Source organism: Sinohyriopsis cumingii, chromosome 16 (genome assembly GCF_028554795.1).
Source record: "Sinohyriopsis cumingii isolate HCF-2022 chromosome 16, ASM2855479v2, whole genome shotgun sequence".
NCBI lineage: Eukaryota > Metazoa > Mollusca > Bivalvia > Unionida > Unionidae > Sinohyriopsis > Sinohyriopsis cumingii.
Window position 1 is genome coordinate 79,260,587 of NC_142976.1, and position 27,120 is coordinate 79,287,706.

At 35.1% G+C, this 27,120-nt stretch overlaps 1 protein-coding gene across 1 annotated transcript in view; it reads left to right on the forward strand.

Annotated features, from left to right (window-relative positions):
- Positions 1-4,619: 4,619 nt before the first annotated feature.
- LOC149780864 (poly [ADP-ribose] polymerase 2-like) overlaps positions 4,620-27,120 on the forward strand; it is a 67,505-nt gene continuing 45,004 nt past the window's right edge. Inside the window, exons 1-7 of the mRNA XM_089937963.1 lie at positions 4,620-4,703; positions 10,586-10,758; positions 13,089-13,212; positions 15,592-15,801; positions 22,876-23,109; positions 24,627-24,742; positions 26,840-27,012. Of these exons, the coding sequence (XP_089794089.1) occupies positions 4,685-4,703; positions 10,586-10,758; positions 13,089-13,212; positions 15,592-15,801; positions 22,876-23,109; positions 24,627-24,742; positions 26,840-27,012 (1,049 nt within the window). The 5' untranslated portion in view covers positions 4,620-4,684. The remainder of the gene's footprint in view (positions 4,704-10,585; positions 10,759-13,088; positions 13,213-15,591; positions 15,802-22,875; positions 23,110-24,626; positions 24,743-26,839; positions 27,013-27,120) is intronic.

The window sequence follows — 27,120 nt, forward strand, 5'->3', positions numbered from 1 at the left end:
TCTATCCTTGCAGTAATAGAGAATTATATATATATATATATATATATATATATATATATATATATATATATATATATATATATATATATATATATATATATATATATATATATATTATCATTTCATTAATTGCTTGTTAACTTTTAACATAAAAATGTAATGTTTATGATACAGCACATTGCCTATGCGTGGGACACAAATGTATGCATGGTTGCCTCAGGGTATCACGCTGAAGTTCAACAGGTCTTGCACGAGAGAGTACTGCACTCAGCATTATGCTCTTTTCAAGAGTGCAAGTCCAGGGGTGTCAGGAAGAAGTTCAAAGTCAAATCCAAATGTGTCAACGCTGTGGCGGAAGAAACATCTGATCGATTAAAAATAACTACGAAACTGCAAGAATGACTCAGGCACCCAAAAATCATTCCAAGATCTTCAACGAGTTTTTGGCTAAGATTAAAAATGGAGCAGGAAAACCGGTGGAAAGTACATCCCGTGTTTTACTAGTTACGAATCAAACGAGGAAGGAGATGTGAGGAGTGTACGCACGAAAATCATACACGTGGTGAGATTTAGCACGACTGGCTAATCCATCGAGTACATGTTTGTCAACAGAGTGAGAGCGACGATGTACCGTCATCGTTTTGTGTTGAAACTCATCGGGGAATCATTCCAATCGGCTATTCCGTCTTTCATCTATGCCCACGACTTTGGTCAGTGTAAAATTAACGTTAATGTCGATGTTGAAATGGAACGCAATGACGATGGCCTCCTCGAGATCTTCCTTGTTTTCTACGATGACATAAATCATGTATCGTGTATGATCTGATGCGCTCTGCCATCACTACATCCTCCATGATGATATATTAAGAACGTTTTTTCTCTCAGACATCGGATGAAGTGCTGAGGGATCAAATTCTCATCGTAGTAGATTTTGATGATACCATCCTGAGCCAGGTCCATTCGTTTTTCTCTCGTCAGTAAGACCTGTTCACGCGATGCTTCTTGCGCTTTTGTCAACATCAGTTCGATGTGCATGGGCACATTATTTCGTAAGACCATGGCGATGGCTTCGTAGAGCGCTTCATGGTGATGCAAGATTATGTCAGTAACCAAGACCTGATCGTCAGACATTCTCTTCATATTTCTTATCGTAGATTGTTTTCGAATCGACTAAGAGTCGTGCACTGATTAGCTACCATGTCCACGATGAGGTCGTCCAATGTTCTCGTTTCTCTGATCAACAAGGCCATGTCAAAGGGAGCCCCGTGTAGATACGGTGGGATCTTGTTGATCATTTCCTGGTAGGCCAGCATGATTTGTTTGGTACGATTTTATAACTTGGCTACGTTAGCACCTCCGAAATAATCGTATCGTAATGTTCCATCAAGCTTTTCCCAGATACATCTTTAACATTCATTGCATGCTCATGAAGACCCATCTTCTCAAAAATACGCTTAAACACACTCAGATTTGATAAATTTTGAACGATCCGCCAACTGCAATCGAGTCACCCCATTTAACCAGTAATCAAGCTCTTTTGGCTGGGGCTGTGACAAGTGAAAATGCTGCAATGTATTCCCGATGTAATACCGATGATTGTAACGCTGAACTGGACGCTGAAGACCACGCTCCATCCACTCCATATCCCCCTTTGCAATCTCATCACAATACATCATATCTGGCACATAAGTCAGATCCTTATTCGCGTACGCTATCAACTCCTTCACACGCTTCAACCACGCCTGAGAATCCTCCTCACTTAATTTCAAGATAACGATGTGATACGACATTTTTTTAAAGTGAGCCAGAAACACAAAAGTGAGCCAAAAAACCATATTTCTCTCTATAATTTTTTTCTTCTGACACCCTGCATCTGAGCCAGTAGTAAAATTGCACGAGGGTCCACACACTCACACATTGAGCCAGAAATACATTTCCTTAGGGACAAGTGAGCCAGAAACACAAAAGTGAGCCAGACGCGCTATTTCGTTCTACTACTAGTTGGTAGTTGTTTCTTCACAACAGTTGGATGGTGTTTGTTTCAACCATATGTCAATCGGCTGTATGTAAGAACAAATCTCAAAACGATGGATAAGATATCAGACAGACTGCTGTACTCAAAACCTGGGAAAGTTTATCATGAATTAAAAAGAGACGACTCTTTAAATAGACCAGGAAACTTCCAATAAATAAGGAACAATACAAATCGAGAAGATTGTAAAAGAAAATAGCAAAACCAAAACAGTTACTAAGAAAATATTTCCGATGAGCTGTTAGAGATAATTGGTATGTGTGTAAAACATTCGTTTGCAAAGTGCATAATACACGACAGAGAGAATGTTCTATCCATCATATAATATACCTACAAACAAACGACAGACTTACATTTTTGGAGAGAGAAAAAAAGCACTGGACAAACAATTTGAATGGGCCGGACTTTTAATTTGGGAAGATTGCATCTCACAACAATAGTATACCAATCCAGAGTGTCACCATGAAAGATACCAATGAGCATCCCATTTTGGTTCGGTCCCGTACTTTTGCATAAAGACGCAAGCTATGAGACATACATAACAATACTATCCCACACTGTAGAGAAACCCGAGAACAGCATCTGAAGTATTGAAACAATACAACACAAGCACGTGTCATTTGGTACAGACGAAGAACTTGCCATGACCAGAGCTGTGGAGATGTCTCGGGTGCAACGTATAAGGCACATGAAGTAAAACATTAAACTCCAACTGTAAAGAAACTTTGGTGTGAATGGGAATCGGAAGAGAACAGAGATACTTTTTTGGACGACGACAGGTTAGTTAATGCACACAGATTCATCGTCTTTGAGGATAGATCCACAGAAATTAGGCAACTTCTTCGTGACCATCCTCTCTTTGTTAAATATTTTGACAGTCCTGTAAAAGAAAAATTGCGTCACCATGTAAATGAACCAAGAATAAATAATCTCATAGAGAACTCATCGACAAACAATAATGAAGAATCGTTGAATAACATACTAAAAACAACACTGAATTGACTCGAAGTCACGGCATACCCAGGAGTTGGTTCAGTTATTATTTCAAGCAGAAGACCTCCAGTCCGTAGATTTCAGATGTGCACTTCATGGTGAAAGCAATTATCGTTTATACCGAAAGTATGCCTCATACTGCGTCAACAGCGTAATATGGCTTTGCAACACTGAAGAGAAATGCAAAGACATTTTCCGAAATTCCTTATGAATTCGAAAAAAAAGAAAGCAAGACATAACAAAGATAGTTTCAACCAACGGAAAATAATGATTCAAATGGTGCTATGAGCATTGCTAGAAAGCCAAACTAACGGAAAAGGCAGAGAAGTGAAAAAGCAAAAGCAATTTGAATGAATTTACAGGGGAGTGGCTTTGACTTTTAAATTCAATGCATCTTTATTCTGTAATCTGTTCCTTCGTTTGATTTTTTTTGCTTTTTGCAATTCTGAACTGTAATATTTTAAAAGGAGGACGGCTGCTGCCATATGTATATAAAGGATGTTTAATAATTTCTATTCTTCTCAGTCAGTATAGATGTAGCTCCTCCTTAAATCATTTATAATGATTTTTACCAAAAATTATAAATCATTATAGAAAGGCATTCATTTATTTTGTTTACAAGTTTATAAGAAAGGCAGTGTAATTGTGTGTGTGTGTGTAAAGTTTTTTATCTTATGTAAAGACTAGTTATGGCAAATCTGCCTTGTTAAAAATATTGTCTCCTCTTGTTTATACATCAAAATAAAAATAACATACAACTTCTGGGCAGATGAGCTGAAATGATATAATGAAATGGTAGATACAAAGATTTAGTTCCCTTTTAACGTTTTTGAAGTACTATACTACTAGACAAGAACGCAGAACGGAAAATTAAAATCATTTGAATTAAATTCAGATTTTAAAATCAAGATTGGTTCTATTTGGTCGTTTGATACGGCCAGGGCCGTAGAGAGCTATCACAGGTTCCCTTGGTTAAGAAACACCCGGGCCTCTCATAGTTCTTGTTCAAACAAAAAAACAAATAAATCTTTTATAAAATTAAAAAGTGTTGTTCTGCTTTCATCATTTTTAATACAAAAATGAGCTGGACAGCAATCATGAATACAATCATTTTTTGGGGAAATCGAGTAATGGTTAATAATATTAATACCCTAACTTCATGGATACGACTTCGTTGCTAGTTACTAAAATGCACTGAAATTTGATAAAGTACGCTCAGATATACTCAAATATAGTTTTAAAAATTTGCTTATTTCAGTTATCTAATGAATGTAATGGATGTGTTAATGATTATTTTTTTATAAAAATGCACATATCGTAACGACACTATTTACAGCTACAAATCGGACTGTGTAAAATTAAGTCTCATCTCTAAATTTCTTCACCTGTTAGACCTGTATGACAAATTTTACATTTTCTTAACTTAAAACATATTCTATTTTCACTTATAAATTAGCATTGTTATGCATTGTAAAGGTGGTTTTTGGTAGGTTTGTGTTGGTTTGCGGTGGTTTGTATTAAATACATGGACCCTCTGTAGAGCGCACCCATTAATAATAGCTCGAGCAAGTTTAGGCACAGCAGAAAATTATCCGTTCACCGGTTTAAACGGGAATTGCTGACAATAGCGGTAAATTCAGAACCGGTGTTACTTGCGAGATGGGGAAAAAAAGAACTGGTAGGTAGGGTGACAGGTCTTTTGGCCTAGTATAAGTTATTATCAGTAATATTCATAGTTAGTAGTTTTATATTTTGAGGATATTTTCTTATCTCTTAGTCATCTTTATTACGTCAAAGTACTGCTGTGTTGAGGCCGAGAGCAAAGGCAGTCGCTCGATTATCAATACCCCAACATCAATGCGGTCATATGATATATATTGATTAGAGCGACTATATCATTCCAGCACTCTTTAAAATACCTCAAGACACTCCAGATTATGTTTTTACAGTTGAAATTATTTTCTCAAATGAACAGAAATCGTCAATTTCATATTGAATACTCCAAAACTGACAATTTAAATTCCAAGAATTGTTTTTATCATTTATGCTGATTACCTATCGTACAAGGCACGTGGGTCGTGTAGGCATTTAACACCAACTATTTCAGTAATGGGTGTCATTTTTTTAGAATTTGATTCTACATACCTTTAATTGGCAAGTATTCACTTCATTTGGATCTACATCCATATTCCTTTGGAAGGTAATTATTTAGACGCCCTGAGAGGTGCATACGGCATAATCAATGTTAAAGTTCGTAGATATGTTTTAGGGATAACAGGCCAAATTTAAAATTTCATCTCAGGTTAATATAGATGGTGTTTTTGAGAAGGTCGAAGCATCAGAAATAAAAAAATTAGCCAATAAAGTTTACTCCTTTTCATGGTTTATGCTCATAGCAAGTACAAACAACTTATTTTATTGCCTGCAAAAGAAAAAGAATTCTCCAAAAAGTAAGCATTTTTTGTACAGTGTAAATATTGAAAACAAATCCAGTAATGGGAAGTTTTGTTTGGGTTAATTAATGAAGCAGTCACTAGATAATATAACCAGACTGTTCTTGAGGATAATTTACAAACGTATGTGGTACATGAAAGGAAATTTTAGGGAAATGGGCCTTGGCCAATCCAGAATTTGCAGCTTTAACTACTCAGAATTTACAGTTATGAGTGTATGTCCAATCCAAAAGCCATGTTATTTTTAAAGCTTGTTTTTATTCATGTGAAAGTGAAAAGCAAAAGGGATTGGTAACATCTGCCTCCTTACTTTTCAAAAGAAATCTATAAGGAAATGTAACAATACAATCCAGGTATTTATTCCTTTTAAATGCCTACCTGTCTTAGAATTTGTTTTGACTAATTCATCTAAAAATATTGTTTTTATGACTGAAAGTTTACATAAAATATTTATTTTTCTCTAATATTTCCTGTGAAAAGTTAAATACAGTACTGTATATACTTTCTATTTTTATTCATTTATTTATTTTGCATTTGCTTTATTACATAGTTGGATTGTGCTGGCATTTTTTTGTCATAACAATATTAACTTATAATTAAACAGTGTAAAATAACAATAAAATCACAGACAAATGAAGATGTTTACGTGGGGGGGGGGGGTATGGATGGTACAACAGCCTGTGCTGTGAGTAACCTTAAAAACTTCAAAAAGTTTCTTTTAAATTATTACAGGTGGGGGGGGGTCATATTCTTCAAACAGAAAACAATCACACCTCATCTTTGTAGATACAAGTATCAATTTGTATTAAAAAATTTTGCTACGACAATAATTTCATATCCAAAGGTATCAAGCATGTTTTATACTAGTTTGTAGCAGTAATAATAAAAACAAACTGCTGGTTACACTGTAGCAGTAGCAACACTATTTATATTCATTGAGTATATTTCCGGTTAAAGATGAGATGGATGGTATGTCATAAGACAACGCTATTCCCACAAAACGAAGATATACCACAATATTCTTGGCACATTCTATATGTAGATACATAAATAAAACCTCTCCGCATAAAACCCTCCATGATCCACACATTTTGTGGATTTTTCATGAAAATATTCCCTGAGTGGTATCAAATTCTTGCCAATAATGTATAGTTTAAAAGAAAAGCCAAATGGTTTTCTTTGTGCGGGTTATCATGTAAAATGTTCCTGCTATTCATGAAATTATCCAATCAAAGTTAAAAGAATGGGAGCCCGGTAAAGAGGGGTACCCTCTCTGTACAAAAATAGTAAGATGGTGGCACTCAGTCTGACTGAAGCACTGTCTAGTTAAGTTATTGCTACATTTTTGTACGAAATGAACCTAAAGGTGTGATCCAATACAATCCAGATTGAATGTTGCATGCTGTTGTGTCACAAAATAAAAGCTACACATATTGATCAACAAATTTGTACTACCCTCGATTGTGACGATTCCACTCAATGCGTTCTTACTTTGACCCAAGTTTAGTACATTGCCACCATTGTAAAAGTCCATAGTGATAGATAATTTTCATCTGGAAGTTTCTTTGTGACATTTAAGGTGCAGATCATTCAGTGTTACTATAGACCTACACAACGAGTAAAGAAATATTGTTCATGCTAGGCTGAACAAGAGTGTTCTGTTACAAATGCTTTTTATTTTTGATTTGCGTTACATCAATGGCATCATGATAATTAGGAACTTGACGTGTTCAAAACAGATAAAACCAACACTTTCCATAGTGAATATTTTAATTTGCTTTTTAAAGAATTTTAGAAATATTACTGTAGCGCACCATGATTCTGGATTGTGTACTGCTGTTTATCATATTAAAGGGGTTCACATGGAATTTGTCTTCAGTTTTATTTTTCTAGAATATTTGTGTCATTATCTACTATAAGAGAGAAAGAGAATATCGTGAAACTCACATGTTTTGTAAAGTTATCATGAATTTCAGACCTGAACATTAATCATATTTCTGTGATCTTTTTTAAAAGCATTATTTTTTTTAACTTTCTTATCTCTTGCCTAGCCTGTGTTAAGCATGGAAGATTTATTATTCCCTTATTTCTGCTGATCTTACTTGAAAATTATACAATGCAGAATTTTACGGATTTTGTCAATAATAACTTTAAACTAATCACTGTGTATTTTGTATGATTTTATTTAATTTTATACATGTGTCCTGTATAGCTTAAGGTGTTTTGGGACAGTCTTGGAGTATCTTCAGCTGTCTTTGGGGTCTCTAGATAGACTGATATATTGATAATAATATATATTATCCTAGACTCCTATGTTTTGATTCGCATATCTCTCATTACTTTAGAAACATTAGTTATTTTAGCAAAGTATGGATAACAAATGACAATGATATATTTCCTCATACTCTTCTCTGCGAGTTTTTATCCAGATGACCCCTTGTTGTAAGGATCATTTATTATGTCACCCATTTTGACGCACTTCATTTAAGTCTGTTCCTTCCTGTGACAACATTGTACTATAGAGAAAATAATATATTGCAGGGTAAAATCAATGGCACATACAATACTTAAGTTTATAGGAAAAATTACATTAAAAAAATAATTTAACATTCCTAGTTTTTCTTATATTTATCAAAATCTTCGTTTGGGGAACAGATTTTGTTGCAACAGTTAAAATATTAAAATTGAGGAAAATCTTGTACATATTATGATTTTAAAGAATTACATTAAGTGTACGACAGTTTTTCCATACTTAACTAGCGTGGTGAATATACAGAACATCAATCTTTGTGCTGTTTTTGGAACTCGAAAACTGGTTTGCATCCTTCATAATTTGTGTCTCTTAAAGTGCAAAGAATCAGAGACAGAAGATATAATTTACAGGAGAAGGCTTTATTTTCATTTATTGTATTTCTTGCCATTTTCAAACCAATTTGTAAATAATAAATTGGTCAAAATAAGTTGAATATCAAGATGCTCTTAAAGGCTGGTTAAAAATTTATTGTTAAATGTAAAATTGTTTATTTATCAAATAACAAATCCTATTACAATTTTTCTTAATAGCTGGCATGCTTGCCAAGTAGTCAGTCTTGTGCATGTCTGGTTTACTAAACAGGACAACTCAAAAATCAGTCTTTTGTTTCATAACTACTTCTATTAACCTACTCACATGCCTTTGTATTCATGTCCTCACTGGTCAACATTCTCAACAAATCAGCCTTCAACCTTATAATCCTTAGCCACATTAGAGGAATAGGACAACAGAGGTGCATACATTGTGCACAACCAAACACCCAGATCCCAGATTTAATTTGCCATGAAGGACCTAAGAAAAAGGAATGACCCTTATTAGGCACACTCTACAGGATATCCCTCTTTCGAATTGTACTCCTCAATGAGGGCATAGTTTCTTAGTGTAAATGACAACAGTGCATGGAGAAAGATGGGTTAAGTTCCATTTTCTGCCTGACATCTTCCTTCTTGGAGAAAATAATGTTGTGCTCATGCTGCCATTTTCAGACGTCCCACTTGTGGTTGGGTAGAGCTTGACCATGAAATGGCACTTTAGTATGAAATAGTAAGGATTATGCTTGGGGGTGGGGAAACAATTGAGCTACATCTTGTTGTAGGGCCTCCAAATCACATTGCCCAACCCTTCTGCAATGTTTTAAGGGTTCCATCCATTAATATGTTGCCCCAAGACCACCATGAAAGACAAATTCTTCAGCAGGAAATAGAAGCTCTGGACCATTTGGGACAGAAAATTTGTTTAAATTTTTAGGGTAGAAGGTTTTCAGCTTGCTATGAAAAAAATGATACAGAAGGGAAGTTTTGGGACCAGATACAAATTTTAATTGGGAGGGGATTTCAGTATAATGGTTTTGGTTTTATGGGGTTTCATTGTAATGCCACATGGCACAAATAGGTTAGTTCAGGTAGCCACTTACAACAAGCAGGGGTTGTTTAAAAATATGCTATTAAAATTGGCACACAAACTTCAACCAGCAAAGCTGAGATTCAGTATATTAAGCTTATATCGGTTTATTATATATCAACATGAATTTTCAGAATAAGAATTTGACAAAGAAAATGTGATTGATTTAGCTCAGCACAGATTATTTTTAACCCTTGCATTTTACTATGCAGAAATGTCTCAGGCCACACACACATGGCTAGTTTTTCAGTGTACTTGAGCTATTTTACTTTCAACACTGAAAAAAAATTATGAAAGTTTTAGAAGGTGTAATTGGTGTTTTTTTTCAACCAGGTTCACTACCAGTATTTATGTTTGTTGTTGTTGTAGGGTTTAATGCCATTTTTCAGCACAAGATAGGCTTTACATGGTGGCCAGTATAAATGGTGGAGGAAGAACCCGGGAAAACCCTGGAAAGAACCACACACCCACAAGAAGCTTCTGGCAAGCTTTCTCATTCATGTACCCACATTGGCAGAGTCCATGGCTCAAACCCATGCAGACAGAGGTGAGACTACAGTGATCTATAACAGTGAAAACTTTAGACCACTTGGGGCCCTCTATTTATGTTTTGTAATTATGATTATCTGCTGCTGGGCCTGTAATACCACCAGAGTGAGCTAATTACATGGGACATGCATTTCACCTTTTGTTTTTCACTACTTCCTATTGTTTGAAATATTTGCAAACTTATGTGTTCCAGCTAGTTTCAATTTGTCTAAACTGAAAATCTTGGCTCTTTTGACCAGCTCCATGCCTGGAGCATTGCCAACACATCTTTCATATAAGACCTGCTTCCAAGTCGGCCTAATTTAGCAGGCAGAAGAAAATCATGCCCCATCATTTGACCCAAACTATCTGTGCTTCCTATACAGCTAAATCATGACATGTCACATGAAAATCATTTTGTACCCAGAAGTCCAAGGATGGTCATGTTTTTAAAAATGATTTTCAGATCATGCAAATAATAATCAGTAAACAGTTGGGATTCACTTTGCTTTGTGCTTAATGCTAATGGAATACTATTCCTCCTGGACAGTTTATATGGTTAACTGTAATAGATCAACTCTTGTGACTGTTGAATAAAATTACTTCCATATAACAGTTTTGAACTGAGGTAATTTGTCTTTGCAGTTGCTAATGAAGGTGGAGATGCTGGCAGCAAAATCAAAAAGGAAAAGTCATCTTGTGAGATAGATGGGCAACAAGTCAGATGGGAGTGGGAGGGGGACAAAGAGAAATGGATGATATACTCAGATCAACTTTGTGCCGATATCACAGAAGCATACAACAATAAAAAGACACAGGTTTGTTTCCTGCACTTGCTTACAGCATGTGAGTTATAAATAAAAACATGAACCAAAAGCTTGTTAATATGTATGCATACATTGCTGATAACCGTGTGAGTTCATGGTATGTTTCTTCTTGAGCACAGCAACAATATGGGTGATTGTAATTCAAATAATAAAGCAGGTTATAATTATGAAGTTTTTATATACCCACCAATAAGACAATACATAATAAGTTATGATGTAATGATGTGTCTCTGCACTTTCATTTCTACAGAATAATGCTATTTGTCCAACATCTGCAATGAAAAACTTCATAGTTAACCAGTCAAAGGTGAAGGTCAGTATGAAGAAGAAAAAAAAACATGTTTCTGCAGAATGACTCGAGACCACCATTATCTGTTTTTACCAATGGCAACATTTTGAAGGTCGTGGTTGCTGTTACTGAAAGTATAAAACTGGTTTCCAAACAATGAAATTAGTTCTTCATGACATACCTCAAACCAAACTTTGTAGATGGCTTTCACATGGTTAAGGACAAAACCTATTGATTTTAGGGTCAAAAGTAAAACAGAAGAAACTTCGTGTCTGCACCATAAACAGTAGTTTTGCTTCACAGACCTGGACCAAACTTTGTTTATGGCATGCACTTAAGAGTAAGGAAAAGCTATTGATTTTGGGGTCAAAAGAATGAAGATGAAGGTTTCTGCGACTGAAAGAGGACTTGTGGTTTTTAGCTCTATTGCTCATAGACCAGAGATGTTTATGTGATGGCCTATCTGTCAACAGTCTGTCTGTTGTCATATATTTGTTATTGCTGCAGATGATTATGGTCACCATAGTAGCTGTCTTGAAAGATACTCCACCTGAATGGTCATATCAATGTGGGGCTTTTGTTTAAAGATTTCTTAGTTGTTCCTAAATGAAAAATTACCAGTTTGATGCCCAACATGGCCCCGAAAGCAGCCATCCAGAAAATATTATTGCTGCTCCTGAATAGAATGTAATTTCGACATGTGGTTTTTGTCAGAAGACCTTTTGTGATGTCTGGTTGGCCTAAATGAAAATCATGCTGTCATGAAATGCTATATGGTGGCTGCAGCGGCTATATTGAATGTCTCATTGCTACTCCAGTTTAATGACTGATTATATCAACATAGAGTTTTTGCTTAAGGATGTATGTTTTTGCTAAAAGAAAATGATACTGGTCTGACACCACAGCAACCATCTTGAAAATTTTGTTATTGCTACTCCTTAACAAAAAGTCATGTCAGCATGGGTTTTCACTGGAAGACCTCTTGTGCTGTATACATGTAGTTGGTTTTTAATGAAATTTATACTGACATAATTTTAGATGAAATTATACAGACTTGACATCTGTGTTGGAAATCTTGTTACTGCTGCTTCTTCCAGATGTCAGATTGATCCAAAATGAAAATGGTGCCAGTCTGACAATCAGTATGGCCACCATGTAGCCACATTGAAAATCAGATTCTTTATTTACCGTATATCTTGGGACAAGGTAAACTAAACAACTTTTTGCCTGTCCCATAACTTATGGTTAAACTTTTTGTTACCTAGATCATACATCCCAGAACTTACGGACACAAACAAAATGTGTTGAATTTGCCACTCCTCGTCCCCACATGTTACAATAAAGTCGGTAAATAGAATGCTTTTTTGATAGCACACTGAAAGAAACTAACCTTGTACTGTTTTTATTTTTTCCTTCATAAGCAATATATGTGCCAAAGAAATGTATCCACTCAGAAATCGTACGCAGTGATGTAGCATACACATCCAAATTGTGTATCTCATATTTTGAGTAAAACTATTCGTCATATGTATTTGTAATTAACTTAAACGGTATAGCAGGGCTTGGAAGCTGTAACAGCAAACTTCAGTTTTGAGAAGAATGTGAAGTGGGATTGATACAGGTTGTTGGTACGGGGAGAACACTAGTAAAAGAATAGGAAATGGTTAGAAAGGGTGGAATGTCAAAGAATCCTTTAGTGAGTAGATTAATGACAAATTTATATTAACTTAGATCTCAATATTGTAAATTTATCTGTTTTTGCAGTTAGCAATTTATTTGGTTTTAAAATAAATAGTGTATTCACCAGTGTTTAAATTCATGAATGGTGGAGAGGGTCTTATTGTTTCCATGGAAGGATAATTGTTTGTTATATCTTCATATGTCATGATAGTAATCACAAAATCCACCAAATTTGGTACCCTGCTACAAATATTTGTACAATGACAAGAATTTTGAATTGACAGGAATTATATTCCATTGTTTGTAAATCCATGTTGAAGGTGTTCTGCAGTATCTTACCTATTTCTTTCAGGTGGACTTTGAAGTTGCAGGTGGAATCAAGATAACGATCAAACTTGACACTATGGTGCAGAAGAACAAAAAAACAGGGTGGGAGAGGGTCATCAGAGCTGCTGTAAAAGATAATGTTGATGATGGTATGCAAAACTAGACCTAGTCTGGAGGTTATTAAAATTTTTTAGCAAGAACTTAAAGTCAGGGCACAATTTCAGAATTGGACATTCATTGCAAGAATTTTACCAACAGAACTTAAGTCTGTGTAAATTTATAGATCGCTTGGGTGGTCTTGTGGTTAGAGCATCCACCTTGGATGCGGGAGATTGTGGATTCAAACCCAGGCCATGTCATACCAAAGACTTGTAATAATGGTGCTAACAGCTACCTTGCTAGGCACTCAGCATTAACAGCATAGTGTTAGGACTAGTTGGCCTGGTGTCAGGATAATGTGACTGGGTGGGACATCATGCTACATGCCAAATTTGTGACTGGGTGGGACATCATGCTACATGCCAAATTTGTACAAAAGATGCCAGTCCACCCTAGGTTAGAATTGGTATTGAAAAAAGATGCAACTGAATTCAGGTTAAATTTTTTGTTTTCTTCATAAAACCCAAATAAGAATTTGTGTTCTTCAGGTATCATGTAGTGATCTTGTGGTATCTTGAAGGCATGTTGTGATCTTGTGGTATCTTGTAGCCATGTAGTCAACTTGTGGTATCATGTAGTTTATTTAATAAAAGCATTATTGCACAAAGGCCTTTCAATTTTTTGTAACAAATGATAGCAGGTCCATCATCAAATATGGCCACATTCTTAAAATAGAAATACCTTTAAACAACATTTTCTTTTTAAAAAATGTGCTGAACAGATATTTATAAAAGTTGACAAAAGGGAAGAACCATATCTTAGGTCAAAGACACTGTGACTGAAAAAATGGTTTCAAACAATTACTAAAGTTCTTCACCATCTGCAGTTACTGAACGTTGTGGGTGGTTTAAATTTGGGTAAGGAAAATCTCAATTGAATTTGAGGTCAAAGGTCAAGGTCACTAAAAATATAAATAAATCCCTCACAATAGTTCAGTTTGGATATAGGGTACAGAACAAGCCTGTTGATTTCAAAGTCAAAAGGTCTAAGGTCAAAGTCTCTGACTCAGAGATGAAAAATGGTTTCAGCGAAGCAGCATTAGTTATACTTCACAGACCTGGATCAAACTTTGTGGATTTTATTCATTTGAGGTAAGGAAGAACCCTGTCAGATTTCAAGGTGATTGGTTAAAATAATAATAAAAATGATTTCTACAAGAAAATCTTCAGTTCACATCCCCGCACCTTCACCAAAACATTTGGATTACTTAAACGTTGGGTAAGAAAGAATTCTATTGATTTGGCATCAAACGGTCAAACATCAAGGTAACTGTGACTTTGCATAATAACTTTACATCTTGACTACATACCTTGCCAAATGTTATAGAGGCCTTGAACTTCAGGTTTGGAAGAAGCTGGTTGATTTGGGGGTATGGTAAAGACCATTAGGAATAAGGAAAAATATGTTTTTCTGTTCTAGAGTAAGTTCCCTGGTCAAACTTTGCAGATGGCTTGCACTTGGGGTAATAAATAAACTAATAGATTTGGGGGTCCAGAGGTCAGCAGACATGGTCTTGGCAAGTGTACACGAAATAATGGTTTCTGCACATTGAGTTTTTTTGAAGACCAGATATTCTGATGAAAGATTGAGGTAACTGAGACCCATTGGTATATAATCTCCAGAGTCTACTATGCTCCATGCTCCAATTCCCAGGTAGAGGTCTATTAAACACAGGTTACTGTTCAATGCAAATATATTTCTGTATTTATAAATAAAATGGTTCAGCACTAAAGAAATATCCTGCATCCCCTTGAAAACGTAATGGTTGTCCCACAGTCTGCACAGTTATCACCAGTAGGTACATATTAGGCCACATGCTAAACAGTTTATTTCATGGTAATGAAGAGTAATCTTAAATCATAAGCAAATATTTTTGCTAATGCGTAATTATGTTAGATTTTCCTATTCTTGGTATAAAGTTTTCTGATGTTTATTTGGATACAACAGTGTTAAGTATTGTGTGTTCGTAGTTTTCTCCGGATTCTGAGGGGGCCCCGAGTGGTCTAAAGCACTCTCGGTTACGTATCACTGCCATCTTACCTCTGTCTGAGTGAGTTTGAGTCTCCGATTCGGCCATTGTGGGTATGTGAGAAAGCATGCCAGTAGCTTCTCGTGGGTTGGTGGTTCTTTCTGGGATTTTCCCTGGTTTTTCCTCCACCATTAATACTGGCTGCCATGTATAGCCTATCATGTGCTGAAAAATGGCATTAAACCCTACAACAACAACAACAACAACTGGATTGTGATGTCCCTTCCCCCCTCCCCCACTGCAAACTACGCCAGTTTGAGTGAATTGTGCAAATTATTTAACTTGATCACACTGTTTATGTTGATTCAAGATAACATTGTTGAACTCGTTTTGTTTTCAGAATTCTATGTCTGGCAATGGGAAGATGAAAAGGGCAAATGGAAACCATATGATGTTAAAGCCTCATTAGCTCTGGAGAAGGCTAGAGAGTCAGGGGAGACAACTGTTGACATTGTTGCCAGTCAGAGATCCTATTCCATTGATATTAGTAAGATGGAACAAAGAAATACAGTTACTGATTTGAAGAAGAAAGTTTGCAGGAATAAGTCAGGTCAAATATATATTACCTTTAATTTATGAGATATATTTTAATTTTAATTAATTATGTAGTAATGTACACTTTGATTTGCAAGTCATTGTCACCTGTATATCACATTTCTGGTTGTCTCATTAGAAGGCCCATCATTATCATGGATTCCATTTCATTAAAATTTATGTATTAATGCTACATTATAAGATAGTTTTACTATAAGGCAGTATACTTTATGGCCCCCAAAGGCAGCATTATAAAGAGGGAGTACTGTATATGTTCTTATAGCAAAATTGTTAAACAAGATACATTATTTTGCATGTATGCCTATCCTTCCTTCTGAGAACTTTTACTTTTGCCTTCTTATTTACTTTATTTTCCCTTTCTTTTCGCACAGTCACATGTAATGAGAATGGCTGAAGGCAACAGTAGGTCAGAATGTTGGTCTACTATTCATATGTACATGCTTTTGTCTGTATGTCTTCCATCAGGTTAAAGTTATTTATTCTGTTTAAACTTGTTTTCAGATATTCAGCATGTGTTGACCCCACACAAACACAATTCTATCAGCACAACACGCAAATTATTTATGGTGGGGAAGTTAACCTCACAGAAGTTGTAAAAAAATTTGACCATAATTCTTTTTGAAGAAATTGAGTTAGTAAATGAAGGACCCTATAAAATATAATTCTGACATAAGTACAATTCTTTAGAAATTTTTTGCTGCTTTTATGTTTCTCCTTAGTTAATAGATATTGTAAGGCAGGAGCAAGAAACAAGAAATATGTTTTTGATTTTAAATTCTTTACCCTTTTGGATGGACATGCAGGGATGGTCCTGGCTTTTAAAAAGCTGTCGCAAAAAAAATCGCCAACCTCAATATTTTGTCGCCAATTTTCAAAAAGTGTCGCCAAAACAAGTAGTGTACATTTTTCTAAGTGTTAATTTAGTCTATTAATGTAACAGGCAATGAAAATTACAAAAGATGGGTTAGTTAATACTTTAATTACAACAAGCATTAACAAAATGTTACAAAGTGTTACATGAAGATCAGTCGCGATTTTAGGGCTGCCCACTTGTTGAATGCAGTTTCAAAGTCTAATTTTTCACATCTGTACATGCTGATTCTCATTAAATTCTCGAGAGATGAGATGCAGAGCTTATTTCTGATGTCAGTTTTTATGAGGTTCATCATACGGAATCGATGTGCACAGTCTACAGTGCTGACAGGTGACACCAGTAGTCTCTCAGCAGCCCCCCCCCCCAATGGCTAGCTTCACAAAGCTTGTAGCGAATTGCTTCCTAACTCCCAAGAATGATCACTGAATGCTGTATACATTTTCTCGACAAGAAAAATAGGATCTCCATTCCCACGAATGAAACATACACGCGTCAACACCTGGCAATACTGGACCGTATATATAAGCATAACTTCACACCCAATTTAGGGATTCTTTCACACCTGTATTTTGAGAAATAAATAATTATTATTAATTATGCAAAACTGTTTTTTTTTTTGCTATTTCTTGTTGCGGAGTTTAAGTCTCTGCAGCCGTAACATGGGACTGATGGCAAAAGGAAAAGATCAATGAGTAAAATGCTGCACTGGCGACAGATGTAATTGTGATTGAGATTTTTTCCATTTGCTTTGTATTTATACACAGTAGTCGGTACTTCAAAGGTTATCAGTTTTCTATGAAGGTTCAGCAAAACTATTGTATTGGTATATGTATAAAAAAAACCCAGAAGGATTAGCCATACAATTAATTGTATCTGTTCTATTCGCGTCTTCAGAAGTCGGTCAGTTGTAGGTATAGTGCGGTAGCATGATTGACTGTATCTCAGCATACAGTCCTCAGCCCAGATGTCAGCATAAGCAGATTATGATATAACAATGCACTGTAAAGATGGGGTTGTCAATAAGAACAAAGGATCGTTTGTGTAACAGATTGATTCCAATGCATTGCTTAGTCAAGTTTTGGCTTCCTTTCGTTCTGCTTTTTAATTTATCCAGTCCAAATCCATGATTGTATGTACAAATTAAATAACCAAAAAGTATGTCGCCAAAAAAAGCGCCAGATGGGATATTTTTGTCGCCAGTAAGGAAAAAAAAATTGCAATTTGCGACATTGGCGAAGCCCAGGACGATCCCTGGACATGATATGCTTTATTGTTTTCTTTTTTCTTTTTCATTTTCCTTTGTAGTTTCATCTCAAGTTAAGTCAGATTTCAGTTGTCTGAATCTATTTCTAAAATCCTATTTAAAATTTACAAGGAAACTAAATTTACTGTGTACAGACCTCATGATTACTTCCTCATAAGTCAAGTCAAACTACAAACTGCACAGATCCATATCTGCCATTGCATAATGTGCTGGCAGATCTGGGTCAATGAGTATCAGTCAAACAAACAGACCCTGATCTGCTGGCACAGTATGTGATGGCAGATCAGGGTCCATGTTGTTTCCAGTTGAATATGACTTTTATGCAAGATGATATAGCAAGTCCATTTGTTCTATGCCTATACTTTAAACGAAATTATGAAATAGAAAGAAAATTTACTTTTATTAAGGTGTTTAATTAAAATTACAGTTGCTGTAAAAATTGTTGTACTTGATTACAATTATAATTACTATGTCATACTGAAGTAATCAAATACAATTTTTTTAAAGTCCAGAGTACAGTTATAGTTCTATCTTTTCAGTCTGTCACAACTCAGTTCTCATTGGTTAATTCACATTTTGCACAGAACAAAGTTTTTCACACCAAGAGTTCAACATTACACATTGGATACAGTATTACAGAACTAATTTTCAACAAAATTGTTAGCAGTTCTTTTTCTCACAATAGAACAGTTTCTAAAACAACTTGTGGTGGCTAATTCTAACTATGACAAATGTTTTGGGTTTAACACTATTTCTTAGTGCAGATAGGCTGTACATGGCAGCCTGTGTAATTTCTGGAGGAAGAACTCAAAGGGGGAAAACTCTGGTAAGAACCACCAACCTATGGGAAGATACTGAAAGCTTTGTCACATACCTACATTGGCCGAGTCTGAGACTGGAACCCACATGGACAGTAACCATGACAAATAGTAATTGCAATTGAAAAGTAGAAATTTCGCATTACTTTTCCAGAATTTATAATCAGTTACAATTGCTGATATTTTTTGTGTTTATGCAGGAATTGATTACAATTACAGTTTTATATTTCAAGTAATCACTTACCGTATATACTTTTTTATAAGCTGACCCCCAGACAAAACAGGTATAAACACTAAAAAGTCCATGATTTGCGTATAAGCTGACCCACGACTCCGAGACATCTCAAGATGCACGAGATAAGTTCTAAATGCATTTATTTAGGCAAACTTAATATTTTAAAAAACAAATACTTGTGTCCTTATCTCAAGGTTGGCGTGCATGAGTATTAAAAAGAAGTGGTATAAACTTGTTTGAAAAGTTTTCTTATTGTTTCTGCCTAATTTTTTATTTGTGTATAATTTGATCAAATGATGGCAAGGCTTGATTGTTTATGTATTATTGCATTGCACATTTTATATCAGTGTGCTGGTAATTACGTTTTGCTTTGAAATTGTACATACCTAACTCATTAAAATGTAATCCCAATGTGACAAAGCAGCAAACAACAATAGGGTTAGATTCAACACTTGCAGTTAGGATACTGAATGTATTTACATAATGGCACCACTGCATGTACATTGTAGGTTTGATTATGTGCTGAATTAAGTACATCCCTTAGAGTTGAATCATGGGCACCATTGCACTAAGCTTTAATGATATCACCAAATTACAATAATGAAGTTTCAGAAATAATGCTTCAGAAATTATGCTAATACCATGAAAGCTGAGTTGTAGCTTGCTTTGATGTAAGCGATCTTACACCATACCTGTCAGTTTTCATGCCTAGAAGGAGAAAAAAAAAACTCCTGACTTTGGGGGTGCTCCAAGCCTACCTCCCGATTCCATATCTTCTGATTTTTGCAGATAACTCCCAATTATTACATTATGACTTCAATTTTCATTTCTTCTAAACAAGAAAAGTCCTACATGTTCTGTTGCATCACCTGTTAATTATTGTTGTGACATAATAATTACTTTATTAGAAAGAATTCGCTTCTTCACTAAATAGAATGTTAAGTTTAATCATTATTCACGTAAATTAATGATTTTTTTTACCTCTACAAAATACAAAAAATAAAATATAAACCACAACAATAAAATTATCCACAATTAATGTCAATCCCAAGAATGATCACAATGATTGCTGTAACTCCATATGTATTGCACCATTCCCACAAAAGGAATTTACATGAGTGAACACCTGGCATTTATACCATACATAATAGTTAATTACCATTGTTAAATTAAAAGAAGGAATGAAAATACATACCACGCAGCAAATGTGTCCTCAAAAAACTAATTCAGAATACATGTTTTATAGTAAACAATACTAAATGCTTTACGAGTTGACAATAAAGGAACAAGGTCAGATATATGACGAGGGGAAAATACCACAAGACTGCCTATTTAGGTACCTTTAGTTCAACAAAATTGGGAATCCTTTGTTTGCCAAGCAGGTGATGGTGCTTGCATAACACATAATAGTGTAAAATGTGGTTTCTTTGAATTACAAAGGAGGGCCAGTCATTTTCACAAAATAGTTGCATTGATAAGGGTTAACTTTTAATTGGTCATATTGTCTTTCTTGCTTGTTTATTTTAAGACTAATCTTTAGCTATTGTGCTGTTTGACCACAGCTGACCAAATTATGAAAATAGGGCATGTCCTGGGGGAAAATAGGGCTCGTCACAGGGAGAAACTATGAGTGTTTCTGCAAATTTCATGCATATTGGATCAGGAAGATCAATCAATATTTAGTGAAAACAAAGCTTTAAAAATGCCACGGAAAACCTCCTGATTTTAGGTCCCAGTCTCTATTTCTTTTTATTCACTTTCCTTACTTGGCTTTTGAAAAGTTCATGGGTATGCATTACACCCTGTTATACAAAACTAAAGTAATCATGCTAATATCATGGAATAAAAGGCAGTTACACATCATTGTACTGGTATAGTTGCTGGTCAAAATTCCCTCTTAACACAAGCCAGTTTCAGGGTTTTAATGATTAACTGGCCTGTACTGCTGTCGCAAAACAAAAGACAAATTCACCGACTGTCAACACAGGAGAAGCCAAAACATCATGCTTTACATTGTATGGGAAGCTGTGATGTTTGTTCAGCCAAAACACAAAACTAAAATTGATTGATATTGATCTTAGTTGATCTATATGAGAATTTGAGCCTTTATTATTACCACTCTTCAGGGGCCCCAAATGGCCGAGTGGTATAAAGTGCTCTTTGTTATGGATCACTGCCATCTCACCTCTGTCTGCATGGGTTCGAGTCTCAGATTCAGCTAATGTAGGTATGTGAGAAAGCTTGCCAGTATCTTCTCGTGGGGCGGTGGTTCTTTCTGGGGTTTTCCTGGGTTCTTCCTCCACCATTAATACTGGCCACCATGTATAGCCTATCGTGTGCTGAAAAATGTGTTAAACCCTACAACAACAACAACAACCACTCTTCGTGAACATGTAAATTATGCTGGTTATATACTTTATAGAATTAAACCTGCATACCTTTTTAAAAATATTACCTCCATTTGTAGGATCACTTATATCATTGAAAATGAGTAACTTGTGAGCACGTGATTCAACGTAAATCAAACAGCTATTAAGGACTACCTAAAATGTTATCTGGAAGAATGCAATTTGGTCGAAATAATGAATAAATCAAAATCTGCATTTAATATGTTTGGGAATAAATAAGGATTTAAGTGACACTTTGCACCTTGTAAGTACTATACATTATAGTTCAGCCTGGTCTCCCAGGTAAACTCAAACAGCCTGCAAATTATGAAGTCTGTATTTACCTTTATTTAATTTCATGTTGGAGAAATCAGAAAATATGCACGTTCAAAATAATAAAATCAATCATAGTAACATTTTACTAATTGTCGGGTCACTGAAAGTTAATTTTTTAAAATGCCTATGTTTTAGGACACAGAATAAATTATTGTTTCGTGTCCAAAGATTTACAGCCATTACAGTAATGAACAAAAAGTTCTAAAAACTATCAAGTTTAGACATTGGCCCATGGATATGCCCCCCCCCTTCCAGGCCTTTTTATTTTTCTTAAATTATTTGGCTTACACACAAGCACATGCGGTATTTAATTGATAATTTTAATAATTTATTACTGTGCAAGGTGGGGGAGATGAGTGGTCTAAGGGACTCTCCTTTACTGATCACTGCCATCTCACCTCTGTCTGCCTGGGCTCAAGTCTTGGCCTTGGCCAATGTGGGTATGTGAGAAAGCTTGCTAGTAGCTTCCTACTATAAGTTGGTGTTTCTCATCAGAGTTTTCCTGGTTCTTCCTCCACCAGTTATACTGACCACCATATATAGCCTATGTTGTGTTGAAAACTGGTGTTAACCCATGACAACAACAACTGGCAGCACATACTTAAGTACTATTGATGTATTCAGCTACCATCAGCATGAACTATTGCATGTGTGATCAAAACACTTGTTTACAACAATGAAACAAATTACTGATTACATATTATTGACACGATGATGTAGACATGATAAGCCTATTTATTTAGGATGCTATTGTGGTTACATATCAGTAAGACAATGTGGACATATCAATTTGCCACCATGTCTACATAATCATGCAAATAAATTGCAGTTGATAACTCGTTTTGTTAACATAAAAGACATTTTCAGCAGATATGCAATAGAAACATCTTGTCATGTCAGTGGCAGCTTATTCTGTGGTGATGTCACACATGGCAGTAAACAGAACATTACTCAAAGGAGGCAAGGCAGTTGGTATCTTTGACTAGGTTACTCTATATTAATGTTGGCATGAAATGTCTTTATTCAGTGATAATAAATTGTACTGCAGACATTTAATTTACATTGTAGGAATCTGTAGGTTAGCACTATTTTATTTCATGTAATGCTGTTAATATGAATTAAATATTGTTAATTTCTTGTTATCTTCTACTATAGAAGCTGAAGAGCCAGAAGCAACTACACCAACTCCAGTTGCTTCAACTTCTGCCTCTTCCAAAGATGTCTCTAATGGTTCTGCAGCAGCTGGAAGGAAGGCAAGGTCATCAAGGGCAAAGGTCAAGGTTGAACCTGAAGAGCAGGAAGAGGATGAGGAAGTGAAGAAGCCTATTGCTAAAAGTGGGAAAAAGTCTGGAAAGCGTGGTTTAGAAGGAAACAATGATGAGCCAAAAGGTTATTAACGAAAGTAGCACTGTAATGATTATCTATCTCACTGTTGACTATTGATGGTTTGGGTATTAGAAATAACAGGTTACAATATTTAGTAACCAGTTAACCAGTGTACTCCATCCCATTGTAACAACAAGCTTTTTTAGTGGGTTGAAGAAATGAACAACAAATTGAAAATGTGAATAAAACATTTATTACTTCAAATCTTTGTTTCAAAAACAAGTTTAAAACATGAATTGAAATATTGTAACATGTATTATAATCTGCTATTCTAAGATATTTGTATGATACAGAACAATTCTGATAGCATCATATATCAAACTTTAAGCACATGTAGTTTTGCAGTCATAAAAACCCTGTTTTATTCTTTCAACAGTTTGGGTGTCTTAAAGTGTTTGGGTCCAAGTAATTTTAACATTAGCAACACACAACATTTAGCATTTGAATGAGCCATTTTAGTTGGACTGATTGGTACTGACTGCTGCATAAAATGGTAAGGAATATGATAAAAGAAGTAAAGATGGAATTTTTATAGTGTTTGTGCAAAAGCAACTTAGAAATATTTGTTTCAGCAATTATAAAATCAATGTTTCACTAGATTTTAGAAACTGGAAATTTTGCTTATGCCATAATTATTGTCTGTTCATCTTTGTAAATGAGGTATTTCTGACTGATTAACCAGCCATGGTTCAGTTTGTGTATTATGGGTAATAGATTAAGGAATTTACTAACCAGTTACAGTTAGTGTATTTATGATTAATGGCTTGATAAATTGACTTCCTATTAAAGCCCCCTAAAAGGTCTTAATTACTTTGTAGCATTTATATGCAGTGTATTTTCGTTGGATTGGATACACGTACAGACTTTGCATACGCTTACATTCTTTAGAACTATGCATCACTTCTTGGTCGCTATGTGATACACATGATACATGGCTGGTGACACAATACATACCATAATGTATATGATACGGTTAGCCAGCCATACAATACATAATGTGATAAATGAGTGAGGATTCAATAAATATCATGATGCCATCTCCGCCCTTTAGCATTTGTCATTGCATGTAATGTTGCTGTGATGGTGTTGCAAGTGTGTGCAAGGTTATTGGTATTCCCTAAACATATCTGGACAGTGTTATAATGATTTGTAAACTGCCCAATTGTCATGGTACTTTGATTATCCTATTGACCAGGGTCATATGTTAGTCCACACTCTAAAGGTGGAGTTAGTTGGGAGGCCACTAAGAGGAGGTGATGTGAGTGAGTATTCCACCTTAAAAAGATGGGGTGAATTGAATTAGGATTTGAGGGTTGGCCACAATAGAGATGGGCCACTCAATGTGGGTGGGGCACCCATATGGAGGTTGAGATGATTGGGTCTGCCACCCTATGGAGGTTGGTGAGGGGAGTAGGCCACTCTATGGAGTTGGATTTTGTTGATAGGCTTAAGCTGTGGAGGATGGGTTAGTTGGCAGGGATATTGGCATAACTGAGAAATGCATCCTCTGTTTCTTGCAGTGAAGACAGTTATCTTAAAAGGAAAGGCTCCAGTTGACCCTGAATGCACCACTATGGTTGGAAAGGCCCATGTCTACTATCAAGGAAGTGATATCTGGGACAGCATGCTGAATCAGGTTGGCAAGACGTCTTCAAGAGCTCTAGACATTATTTAATAAAAAATTTTGGAGACATATTTTGATAAATTTATTGCTAGTCCTAAAATTGATAATAATTTGCAGAATTAGGAAATGTCATCTTATTACTTTAGATGAGCTGAATGCCTTATTAAAGTGAATTTCAAAATATCAATATTTTACAGCTTGATGTTAAAATTAAAGTGAAAATTTTATTGTACTTTCACAAAAAAGGATTTCAGAATCTAACAGTTAAGATAGGTGTCTTAGAGGTAGTTTATGAATTAGTCATCTCAGAGAAATCTCCAGGAAAACCACCAACACAAGTTCAGTGACTGTTACTACCATATATATTTTCTTACAAGTCAATTCCAACTGAAATATGCACAGACCCAGATTTGCCATCGTGTAATGCACTGGCACATCTGGATCTATGCAGCTTGTTTGGAGTAATCAGGAGAACAAACAATGGAGAACCTGTTTTGTTTGTGGTTGGATTTAGCTTACATTTGAATATATGTGGTAGTTAAACTGTATATGTTGTATGATAATCACAAAATACTGTGCATGATAATCATTGAATACTGTACATGTTACATGATAATCACAAAATACTGTGCATGATAATCATTGAATACTGTACATGTTGCATGATAATCATGGAATTCCTATCATTGTTAACAGTATGTCATGTGAAATTGTATGGACCTATCTAGAAATTTCATCATTCCTTCATATATAATGCATACACTTAATATTATGTGCATAATATCCAATACAAAAACAAGTCACTGTGGACTAAAATTTCATGGCAAAGTGACCTTTAACTGCTAGAATACTCAATAGGCAAGGTTGTGGCAAAATAAGGAGAAGTTTGTGGAGAAGACAAAATTTAGAGTGTTCAAAACATACACATACAACAGCTGTTTTATTAATTCTTTAGATACAGTATTATAAAAGCAAACTCTAACTTTATGTGATTATAAAATATTTATTTGTTTGACTTGCAAACCTAAAAAATAGGTGACTATAAAAAATGAGTACCAATACTGAGGTATTATTTCACTTTCAACTTTTATATGATCACACCAATACCAAATTGAAAGATAGAACTAAAACATGAATTTCGCTTGACTTATTTATTTTTTGGTAGGCATAATAACATTTTTATTAATGGAAATTTGGTTGAATATTGCCACATAAAGAGAAAGTTCGGAAATTAAATGTTACAAAATATATGATTTCTTAAAAGTGGAGAATTTCATGATCTTTATTAAAATTTCTGGGTATTACCCACTATTTTCAGTGATATAATGAGTGATATATCTAGGTTTCATTTACCAATTTAGATCACAATTTTCTTCATGTTGAACAACTTGGGGCCAGTGTTCTGGGTATTTTCAAGTTTCAAAGGCGTTATCCCTGCCTGACCCTGCATTATGAGTGGGTTTGCATGTTATCAAGGCAAAATTTTATCAGAGGAGTAGTACCCGTATTCATAGAGTAATAATTTGCTTATGATGATATAGATGCTTGGAATGTCACTTCAGGTCTCTTGTATGTTTTGATGTAGGAATCTGATTGATTCATCATTGTCATTATGGAGATAAATATAAATAATCAATAAACAAAAGTAAATAAAAATGCATGAAAATACAATGTTTACATTACTCTTAGAATTAAAATCATGAAAATACTTTGTTTACATAAAAAGGGGCACAAGTTGATACTGTACTTGTGAGAAAAAAACTGTCACTGAACAAAGGAAGTGGTGGCATTGACTTCAGAAAAAGCAAGGTCAGCTTTGTCTGCTCTGTACATTTTGACAAAATACTGTCCCTGTGTTGGTTACTTTTGTCTGAATCACCTCTAGTGTTTACCTGCTAAAAAAAATCTTATGCAAGGTCATCATCAAAAACCATTCACCACTGTTTTTGTGTTTTTTTTTAAATCAGTCCTTTTGGTTTTTCAGTAACTTCCATCAACAGCACACAAGATGTGTTTGCTAAAGATTTACAGTGGAAATAAATATAGTATTATCAATTTTTTTGGGTAAAAAAATCCTCAATATAACTGCTGGTATTTTCCTTTTGTTAGACAAACGTTTCAAATAACAACAACAAGTATTTTATCATCCAACTCCTGGAAGAAGATGAAAAGAAAAAGTTCTATGTGTGGTTCCGATGGGGCAGAGTAGGATACAAAGGGCAAAACAGCCTGGTCCCATGTGGGTCTGACCTTGAGAAAGCAAAAAAGACCTTTACAAAAAAGTAAGTGACTCAATGTCGAGATGCAAATTTTTGTCATGAAAATTACATGCTTTAGTCAAAAAAATTCTCCCAGTTGTATCAAAGTTGTTCATTCATTTTGAATAGGTG